The sequence below is a fragment of the Rhododendron vialii genome, chromosome 5a (assembly GCF_030253575.1).
Source record: "Rhododendron vialii isolate Sample 1 chromosome 5a, ASM3025357v1".
Lineage (NCBI taxonomy): Eukaryota > Viridiplantae > Streptophyta > Magnoliopsida > Ericales > Ericaceae > Rhododendron > Rhododendron vialii.
The window spans coordinates 15,117,451-15,128,807 of record NC_080561.1 but is presented as its reverse complement, the minus strand read 5'-3'; the positions used below and the strand labels follow the sequence as shown (position 1 = coordinate 15,128,807).

General features: G+C 37.6%; 1 protein-coding gene across 3 annotated transcripts; it reads right to left on the bottom strand.

Moving 5' to 3' along the window:
* Positions 1-2,532: 2,532 nt before the first annotated feature.
* On the bottom strand, positions 2,533-9,384 carry LOC131326510 (uncharacterized). Of its 3 annotated transcripts, XR_009200013.1 has the most exons (4): positions 9,106-9,267; positions 5,615-5,895; positions 2,969-3,002; positions 2,533-2,815 (listed from the first exon to the last, which is right to left on the bottom strand). XR_009200013.1 is itself a non-coding variant. In XM_058359309.1 (3 exons), exons 1-2 carry the CDS (start codon positions 9,173-9,175, stop codon positions 5,654-5,656), a joined length of 312 nt encoding a protein of 103 aa, XP_058215292.1. In that variant the 5' UTR covers positions 9,176-9,384; the 3' UTR covers positions 2,533-2,815; positions 5,615-5,653. The 3 variants fall into 3 exon arrangements, 2 of the variants coding, with proteins under 2 accessions (XP_058215292.1, XP_058215293.1); XM_058359309.1 differs by lacking the exon at positions 2,969-3,002 and having other exon boundaries at positions 9,106-9,384; XM_058359310.1 differs by lacking the exon at positions 2,969-3,002 and having other exon boundaries at positions 2,533-2,809.
* Positions 9,385-11,357: the final 1,973 nt, after the last annotated feature.

Sequence of the window (11,357 nt, the reverse complement as noted above, 5' to 3'; positions counted from 1 at the left end):
AAAACCGTTCACTCAAACCCCGTATTTACAATAGTCAATTAGTTTCCCTCATAGCTACACAAATCTGGAAATATCTAATTCCGAAAATCAAAAAATCACAAACCCAACTGCTACAAGTATGGACGGCAGCGATGCAGGGGCACCGAGGTGGAAGACGCCTGTGGAGCCGTGGACGGTGGCGAGTATGGAGTCGAAGTTGAGGAGATCGATCTAGAAGAGACGGGATGGAAATTGAGACGAAGCGAGCTCAAAAACCTCACCACACCCAGTGTGAGGCTGGAGCTTAGGCTTAAATGGCGATAGGCCTGTCAATAGGCTAGATCCGATCCGGATCCGAATCCGATAAGACCCAAATCCGATAAGACTTGAATTCGATAGTGGCAATCCGGATCCGAATCCGAAAAATTCAGATCCGAAAACTTTTTTACTTCAAAAATTTTAGCAACCGAAAAATATTTTTTTCAAAAAAAATAGTACAATTTTTTTTTAAAAAAAAATTTCGGAAAAAAAATTTAAAAAATTAAAAAAAAAATTTTTTAAAAAAAATACAACTTCTTGAATATTTTTTTTTCGAAATAAAAATTTTACTGTTTTTTTTTAAAAAAATTAAAAAAAAAAAAGTTTGGATTCGGATTGATAACGGATTCAATCTAATCCGAATATGATCCAATCCGTATTTAGACTATCGGATCTAGATTTTCAGATTATCAGATCGACATTATCGGATCGAATTGGATCCGATCCATTGACAGGCCTAAATAGTGAGGTGGATGCCGGTGACTGCCGGGCGTGGTTTTGATGGAAATCCTCGCCAGTTCGCCGGAATTCTCCAACTGGCCACCCATCCCACCGAAAGGCCAAATGGAAAAAAATAAACAAAAACAAAAAACACCCACGTTCAAAAACTCACAAAACCCACGCCAGTTACCAACGGAAAAAAAAAAAACAAAAAAACAAAAAAAAAACAAAAACCCCACATTCATGTCCCACAGGCCACAGTTACCTCCACGTTCAAACCAACACCAGGCCACTTTTTTTTCCCCTTCCACTATTTTACCAACTCTTTTCATGCACCATATCACACCATTTTCGTACTCATCAAACAAAAAGTTGCTATCCAAACAAAAAACTAAGGGAACAACAGAAGTTTACAAATTCTGACAAGTTGTAAATGTAAGTCCACCATTCTTTGTGGTGTATTTTTACTTTTTTCCACAATAGGGAAATGATTTTCGCACTCCCTTTTATGAGAGTAGTCTCATGGGCGCGTCCAGTGATCCCCTTAAGCTGCTTCTTACTGCTTTTCGTGGATATTGGTTCCCGCGGCCGGCCACATGTGAATTAGTCTCATTCTGTTTGGGTGAGGGAAACATCCAATGTTGTTAAAAAGAGAGGTTAAAGACACTCTAATTGCTCCACAAATGTAAACAAAACACATCATGTTCGCTACCATTTGATATTTCCAACAAAAAATCTCGATAGATCCATTCACAGTCATCTCAAAATGTTGCCGGTTCAAAGCACCAAATCAATTCAAGACATGTTCTACAACGCATCATCGAGAGAGAAACGAGTGAGAGAAGTTATTTTAAGTAACTGTTGTGTCACGCAAACGTCACTTGTATATGAGATACTAGTAATTTGTTCAACATGGTTTTTTCTGCATTCATACGCCTTTTTCTCCTCAATCTAAAATCATTTTCACCTATGTAATTATGGTCTGCATTGGTTCAAAACCAGAACCGTGAGCATAAATTAGCAAACCAAACCATACCATATGATTCTCTAACTTCCTTGACTGAGACCAAGTTCAAGGGACTTCCCGAATAATTGTACCGAGGTACCGACCAGAAGAAACAGGACCAAGTCGGAGGGGCTTCCCGAAAAATTGTACCAGGTACTGACCAGAAGAAACAGGAAGACGTGACTTTATTGGTGGATCAATACCACTGGAGTTCTTCAACGAAGTTTGCAATTTTGGAGATGTGCCAGAGACTTCGACTAACTTTCAGGATGGGATACAATTAAAGCAAAAAGACGTTAAAGAGAGAGAGAGAGATGGGAAACGTAGGAGGCGCCTCGGGGCTGTATGGGGTTGAGGTTGTGACTTCAATGATGGATCTGGTGTTGGAAGAGATGAAAGAAAGACAAGAGCGAGCAGTGGAATATAGCCTTAAAGGTAATTTAAATTCCAAATCTTCTAGGTTAAACCTGGTATCTTTCATATTTCAGTCATGACACCATCAAACGTCGTTAGTGACTCAACGATCAACTCACGGACAGGGGCAAGGGTAACGTGAACAAAAACCTCAAGAGGAGTGATAATAATGCCGAAAGGATAGTAATGTCTTAGCATTACACCTTATGCATGTTGTAAAAATTTGCCCTAATTCACTTTTGTATACTAGGAAACAGGTTCACCCCAAATTGGTCCAGCTAAATTTCCAGAAAACATCTCATTCAATGCAGAAAAAACAACATAATTGACTCAAGTGGCATGTGCCAATTACAAAACCTTCAAGAAATAGGCACTAGTCAAACATGATAATAAATGCAATATATCCACAAATTGAAACTCTCAGACTTTCTCATTCTTACAAATTAACATCCTTCTCTTATGTATCTCAGATGAAAAAAAAAATTCCACATTCGAGAAAAATTCTGTCACTTCTAATATTACAAATGGTACAATATAGAAATCAGAAACATCTGACCTCATCCTATAAGATCTCTACAAATCACCCGCTGCAATCCTGGCCATTGGAAATAACCTCCAAACAGGTTGTCCCCATCTACCCATGTAGAAAGCCTGTAGCTGCAAAATGACAAACAAACAAAAAAAACTCATTTAAACTAAGGTTTGAATCGTGAGAAATCAGATCAATAAACATACAGAAACCAAATTGTAATCCAATGATCAAGATTTTGATAAAAAAAACCTGACGAAGGACACCCTTAATTCACTTACACTACCCTGGTGTAGTACAGTTTTATCTCAATGCCTGTCGGTCATCAACAAAATAGCCAACAAGCTCCATATTTGGGATCACACAATGTTACCAGAAAATGTTATTATCTAAGCAATTACATATAAGAACAGAATTTCTGAAACATGGTAAGCATTCATTCGTTCAGAAAGAGGGAATGTTGTGATCCCGTAGGAGGGAACAGAATACTAATGAACAAAGTTCAGGGAGAGCAGAGTTTGACAAGGGAAAATGGAAAAGATGGGCCATTATTTTGGATAATAAAGTGGATTTTATTGAATGCTAATAGCTACATTAAGGTTGCTGAAAATACACATGAAGCTATATTAGTACAATCTATATCAACTCCTAAGATAACACATTCTAGAGCATATGGAGTGGCATATTCAATTATGTTCTGGATTCTAGAACAATTCACGTTCCAAGTAACGTAAAGATCGCCATAATATCTGATTTTCTGAGGGGCCATGAATAATCTTAGTTCAACTATTGCCTTCACGTGTGTCCTCGTGATTAGTTTCACTTCCAAGTAAAATCACTTACCCAGTAGACAACAAATGAAAATCTGACCTTCATTGAAATGGCAACTTTAAATAGTTGGACAGTAAAAGGCTCCTGCGTCCAGCAAGTTTTAGGAGGGGTAACAAGATACAGAACCACATACAACTTCTCTCTCTTTTAATGTGGAGAGTCTGATCCCTGTAAATTGAACCTGCACCACAATACTAGGGCTAACGAAAATTGTTGATGTGCCAAGTCACAACCTCTATTACTTTAAATAGTTGGACAGTAAAAGGCTCCTGCGTCCAGCAAGTTTTCGGAGGGGTAACAAGATACAGAACCACATACAACTTCTCTCTCTCTTTTAATGTGGAGAGTCTGATCCCTGTAAATTGAACCTGCACCACAATACTAGGGCTAACGAAAATTGTTGATGTGCCAAGTCACAACCTCTATTTAACCAACAAAGAGGCTTTTTCCGTGTTTTTAACACCCATACATCAACTATGAATTTAACCATGCACACCTGGGGAGTGGTGCTGCAGCATCTACCACACATGCAACTACTGATGCCTCAATCGATTAAGCATCCTACTTCTTTCACATCATAGACTAGTCCTACTAGTTTAGGGCCATACTCATTTACAGCTACTTGTTCTATAAAACGAATGGCTGCCTCTCTTCCTACCTCAACCCATTTCTTTGCAGTCCTCTCCTTGTCATTGTAGTGGCCTCACTTGAACTATATAATCGCAATTGTGGTCATTAGTCTTCATTCCAGAATATGGAAAACCCAAAAATTCTCTCAATTTATCACCTTAACCCTCTATGGTTGATAATACCAAGAGTAAGAGTATACCCTTTCCTGATCAGTAACGCCCTAGCACTTTCATCATTGTTGCTACAATAGCTTCACCTCAAGTTAAAAGTAATAGTATTAAACTTCTACCATGTCAAAACTTGCTGGATCAACCTTTGCACCTTAAGGCAAACCATGTATTATCTGAACAAGGCTTGCCAATTCTGCTTGCATCCCCATCTGGCCATACTCACACCAAAGACTAAGTCATGCATAATATCAAACTAGATTTTTAACAGCAGATCAAACAGAAGTCCACCTCTTATTCTAATAGCATGCATCACATCCTCCTCCGGTTAAAAATTTAAATTCCATCACTTATCTGCAAACATCAATCCTTGCTGACTTCCATGAACCTTTGATGCTGTCAATTGTCAACCATGCCTCCAAATAACAGTCATTATCCTTGTGAACATTGCCCATTAGCCAATTCAGAGCAGATAGATTGTTTATCATCTCATGACTTTATTCATCTCTAATAGAATGTCAACACCTGACTCTTCCCCCAAAAGAAGCCACCTCTTTCACTCCGAAAAAACACAATATCGATACCATCAACCCCCCTTGGACCACAACCTCCTACGATAGCAACATCATCAACTATGGGGCATCGTGATGGGAGAAAACATGTTGTCCCCCCATTGTTTATAGATATATAAATTTCTTTTATATTTCCCCCTTTCCTGAAACAACTAAAAAAAGGTCCCCTGTAAACAGGATGCGTGAAGCTTTTGTCCCAGAAAGTATAAAACGACAAAAGAATTGTATGCAACTATTCTCACTGTATAACACTTAGAATTCCCTATATAATGGCGAATTTGATTAATAATAATTCACATCACTAAAAATCTACATCATCTCAGAAGTCTCAAACAACAAATTTCTGAAGTAAATTGCATAACAGTGCTTTTATAAACTTCTTATAGCAAAAGAAAAGGGGGTAACATTATCCATGATGCTGCAGAAAAACCCTTCACCTATAAACCAAAAGGAAAACAGCCTGTCCAAATGAATTAAAACAAACTTCAATCTATTTGTGTTAATACCATATCAAAAGAAATATTCAGTTGTAGCAAAGCTCGATACACATGGACTTTGACTCATCACTATAAATGGGTTCAGCGTGCAGATATAATATTTCAGTTTGGTACAATTGACATGGATTACATACCAAAAGGCTTCTAAATATGGAAACGATGGTGTAAAATACACAAATCCGTGTAAATTACTGAACTGGAAACAAAAAACATAGAATTAAAAGCCGCACCTCAACTAAATACAGATGAGCAATAATTTGGACACAGGCTCAGTCCCGAAGGCCAAGTTCAAGTTCTAGCTCATCATCTTGTTCAAACAACTTTAATAGACGAGCATATTGCTCTTCACGCTTTTTCTTCTGCCAGAATTTGAAAAGGGAAAATGATAAAAGCACAACTCCCACAAGAACCAGGCATATGATGAGAATCTTGGACCCGGTTCCGCTCCTGGAAGTGGTTTGCTTATCGGCGGTTGTTCCATCTTTTGAACTTGATGAATCACTTGACAGGCCTGAAAAGCCAAAGCATGAATTCAACAGGGTATAAAACGTACTAGTAGTTGCAGGCATAACTCTCTCCATCTTGGTGAAATAAATAAGACTGTTTCCCTCTGAGTGAATTTCTTTGTACGACTCTTCATAGGGATCATTTTTGAACAAAGTTTGTTTTCATGAAGAAAGTTAAATGACACTCTGTAGCATGGGCAGAGGGAATAAGATACAAGTAGGGTCACATGACCAATTTCTCTTTGATTCCTCACATGGTAATGTGATAGTTTGTAGCCAAAATTTATTTGACCCCACAAAAAATTTCAAAATTGCCCCAACATGCTTCAAATACATAGAAACCCTAAGCATTCAAACTATCAAACTAGAGTTGATAGCAGTGATTTAAATACGCGAGGCGACAAAGCCCTCATTGAAGCGAGGCAAGAGCCTCATTGAAGCAAGGCGAGCGTTTAAAAAAAAAAAGAAATATAAACTACATAAATGACCAATATTCAATCCTATCATCAAAACAAGAATAATCATATCACCATATTGCATAATAACCAACAATCCAACATACGAAATACGAGTAAAATATGTAAAATACGCTCATAAAACTAATACACAGTATATGTACAGCTTCTGTAACATACATATATTGTTATAGTTATACATATAATACGAGAGAGAAGGAGAGATCGAAACAGGGTGTGAGTGAGAGGAGAAGAGAAACAGCGAGACACGATCAGCTGCACTTGCCGAAGCTCTCGCCAACGACCGGCGACCATAAGACCCACAAACCCACAATTGGAGCTTACCCAGTCAACGTCAGACCACGAAAACCCACAAAACCCAATACCCAGTGCTCAAAATCACTTATTAGTGTTCAAATCGATGCCCAAAGGTTCTAAAGAGAGTTTTCAGCCTCAAACAGTTCAAAATATGACAGATCGGAGTTCGAAATACCTCTGAACTTTGTACACAGACTTTGTCAAGTACAAACGAAGTCGCCGGTGGCCTGAAAATGCCCGAAGGTGGTCGGCGAGGACAGGGGTTGGGTCGCCAGAGGTTGCCAGACATCTGGGGGTGGTTGACGGAGGTCGCCGATGGCTGGGCTTGGTCGATGGTGGTCGCTAACGCCTAGTTGAGCTTTTTACGTCACCTCATGCCTCACGAGTAGGCGAGGTTTTACCGACTAGTCGCTCGCCTCCTCTAAGCTCGACTAGCCTCGCACCCCTGAGGCGTTGTAGTGTCGCCTCACGCCTCGCCTCGCCTAGGCGAGCTTTTTCAATCACTGGTTGATAGTATTACGAATCAAACCATCATGCATCGTTTCCAAAATACTTAAGTCTTGAGACCAATTGTAAAGCAAAGTTACGTTTATCGGTGTATATCAACCTTATAATTAACCACTTAAATTTTTGGATAAGTTTTCACCCCACTACTCAAAAAAATTGGCTCCGCCGCTGCCTTATAGATATACAACTAAAACAAAAAATTTAGCAACACCATCTGACCAAACAGTGCGCATAAAATCGACATTACTTCCTGAGATCTGATAAAATATCTATTCAATAAAAAATGTGCCACCAATTTAATATTTCTGAAACAAATCTCTTTTACCTTAAAATAGGCCGGAACCTTTTGCAAGCAAGTGAATCTTTCATGAGTTCCGTTTTACAAAACATTTGTATCGATCAAGACTGGAAATACCATTCCGTACTGAACTACATTTTGGCTTATGTCTTTTCTGAATGATCCTTCATATTTGAACAATCAATTTTAACCATGTACACAATCTATTTTTGGAAGTGAACAGCTAGTCCCATACTTTTGTATCCCCAAAACACAAAGAGGATGACAACATCATATATGTTATTAGAGCTTCCCGACATAGGTTAATTATCACCTCCAAAAGCAGTATGCGATTCTTGGACTTCGGTCAGCCTCTCCACTCGTTGTCAATTGGTTTCTAGTTCAAAGTCATAACATGTTATTAGAGCTAGGCTTTCGGAGTCTTTTGAACACAACTCTCTTAATTGATTGCCTCTTTATTTGTGCCCAAGTGTACCATGTCCGTTGTGATCCCTATTTATGTATCTTCTGGTTACTTAACGTTTGTGTCAAGAGTCACATGCACAGGGAAGTATTAAAATTTGTCCCATATTAGTTCATTTCTGAGCGATATCTCTAATTGTTGTCAGTTGGTTTTGAATTGAATGCCTTAACATATGCATCCTGCCAAGAGTGATTGCCTTACCAAAAGGAATACTTTGAAGACTTGGGAAGTCATAACTATACTTCTCCCCAAAATCAAATTAAGTTTTTGTAGACTACAACTCTTTATTACAACAAACCTCGGTACAAGCATCGGGCGCGAGTACACTCCAAGAGTGAGTTCATCTTATTCACATTCCAGGAACAGGTAGCCACCGCAAATTCATATTTCTTAATACGGTTAGATTGTCCAAGGGTAAAATTCTGTATCACAAACCATTCTGTGCATGTTACAAGAGCTTTACACAAAGTTATATAATCAACTTGAATCGCTAAGTATGTTGTTGGGTGGATGTCGTATTAAACATGTTGGATGCGGACAATACATCGTACCCTTGTAAAAGTGTGCGTGTTCAACACGGGTACTTGATAGTTGACACATTTAGAAGACCCATGAAACTTGGTTGAAATACATAAAGATCTAGGCACTAATGATAACCAGAGGACATCAAGAAAGATCCGTGAGAAAAGAAATATGATTGTTGTTGGCCAAGAAAATGTCTTTGGGTAAACCAAACCAAGTAAATCAGATCCATGTATTTGTCCCCAAGTAATAACTAGGGTTACGGCTTAATCAAAGCTAAGTTCGAAATTTCTTACAATTATTTCCTGCAAACCAATGGAACTGCCATGCAATCCTAACCTAGAAACTGTTGAAGCAATTCACAGATTTCTCCCAAATAAAATTCTTTCGCATTAAAAAAAGAAAAGAAAAGAAATGAACAAAATTCAAAATAACTCATCACTCAAATCGATATTCATGGACAAGATCTACGTCATCTGAAATTACCAAGGTTAGATAAACAATGCCAATTTAAATTCAAACATCGTCGTCAATAGAAAAACATACATATAAATGATCTATTTCTGTGTATATTATTATTATACATATATGTAAATACCTATATGTATATAGGTAGTCGAGAAAACATTGCGTAGAGATCTGAGAGACGTACCGGAAATGAATTGCAGAGAAATTGACAAGAACAATAGCAGAAATGGACAAGTTCTTGAGATCTCAGTCATATCGCGCTTCTCTCTGTGAAAATCTCTCTCTCTCTCCGTAGAAATATTGGAGACCTTTTTGTTGAAGATTACGCTACCATTCTGGTAAAAATCGGAGGCCCCGTGTTTGAACTACTTACGGTAGAGCCCCATTTGTTTCATACTCTTGCCTTCTAACCACAGTTTTACTCTGGTCTTTCTGTTTACCCCCTAGGACACTGAACAACAATGTTGAATGTTCTACTATTTCTGCTTTATATACTTTTCGGATACTAACCTTTTGCATACAAAACTCCTTTTTTTCTCATAAGATTGGAATGTCAAGTTTTGAATAATTGATGAGTTATTGAAGAGTGATTTCTCTCCTTTTTTGCCACAGCGATATACATCAGCGTGGGTCAGTGGGGGGTGTTAGAGTTAGCATGAAAAGACCAGAAGCTGTCCATAGCCCTGAGCCCCTAAAGGGCCTGCCCCCTGTGGGGCTCGAACCCAAGACCTTCCACAAAGGGGAGACAATGACTGACCAACTGCACTAAGCAGTGGTTGTCTAGTGATTTCTCTCCCTTCAAACTGAAAAGTTCAAAAAAATTGCACTTTAATTTTCATTAAGGTATAATACTGTGTTTAATTACTATAGAAAATTAGTGTTAGGTTCATTATGTGAACTTTATAAGCCCACAAGTTTCCCTATTAATTTTGTAAGGTCTCAAGTCCATTTTAGGGTACCTTAGAGTAGAGTAGGGTACCTTAGGGTTTAGACACTTTCATAAGATTTTAGAGTGCACTTTTTTATTATAGGATATGGTACCCTAGGGTAGGGTAGATTACCCTAGCATAGGGTACCCTAGAGTTTGGGCATTTTTATAGGGTTTTAGGGTGCACATTCCTATTATAGGATTTTAGTGGTTTATGCACTTTCATAGGGTTTAGGGTTTTAGGCAATTTCATAGGGGTACCATAGGGTTAAAATTGTGTGGACTTGTGGTTTTACAAAACTATTAGGTGGACTTGTGGGTTTATGAAATGTCTATGGTGAACTTATCACTAAATATCCATAATTACTACTATGTCTAGGCATGTACTGAGAACGTTCTAAGAGCTGAAAACATCAGAGAACAAATTACCATTAAGTCTAGGTGTGTGTAACGACCCGGATTTTTGACCCAATTTTTTTTAATACAAATTTATATTGTTAAATTTTTAATTCAATAATTAATTAAATTGAATAATTAAAATATATTATTATGTGTACAATTGATATTATTTACACTATTGTATAAGATATGTATTTAAACTTTAGATATACGAATCAGTGATTCATATTTATCTCTTATCTTTCCTATCTAAACCCTAAGTAGAACTCTATTCAAACTAACTCTTCACTTCTCTATCTCTCATCCTATACATAAAAGCGTCCAGATACATTCTCACCATGTACATACATGCGTCCACATACATTAGAATTGAAAACTCCCCCCAAATGTGGCACTTGTCCCCCATCTTTTTATCATTATCAGTATCACTCTCTTTCCTTATTCCACCACTTCTACACTTATCATCTCACATTCTCACTACCTTATTCTCTCTCATTATACATACCCACATAATCCAAAAATTGAACACCAGTATATTATTTTACTCTCAATTATATTGTTGAGTCTAGAATAGAGAGAGAGAGAGAGAGAGAGAGAGAGTTGTGAGTTTCGTGGATACACCGCTGCTACGGGCCCTGTTGGAATACCGCCGGACGCAGCCCCGAGATTTCAAAACCACCATGGCGATCTACGGACACCGTACAACACTTATCCAGACTTAGAATCGCGTTTGAGGTAGTTTTCCGAAAACCCAAAACCTTTATCTGCATTTTAATGGAGTTACTTAGATTTAAAGTTTATTGAAGACGATGATCTGCTGTTAAATTGTTAATTTATTTTTAGTTCTGTTTATATTAAAATTTAGTCTGGTTGTGCTGGAATGATTAGTGTTATACCCTGTGAAAATTTATGATCGTTTAACAAATGTTTGATTGTGAAATTATTATTGATGTTGCATTGTTAATTTGTATTTGAATGGACGTTTACGTGGTTAATAAATTATTGGAGTAGATAAATATTTATGAAACATTAACAAGAATATTTTATAAGTAAAACTTTATTTAGATTGTAAACAAGAAATATTTTAGATTATATATTAGTTAATCTTT

Bases quoted from the DNA above. Each gene is read 5' to 3' on its own strand.
- LOC131326510 (XM_058359309.1), bottom strand. From the start codon at position 9,175: ATGACTGAGATCTCAAGAACTTGTCCATTTCTGCTATTGTTCTTGTCA. The intron at 5,896-9,105 runs GTACGTCTCTCA...TTGGCTTTTCAG, and splicing joins TTCTCTGCAATTCATTTCCG to GCCTGTCAAGTGATTCATCA.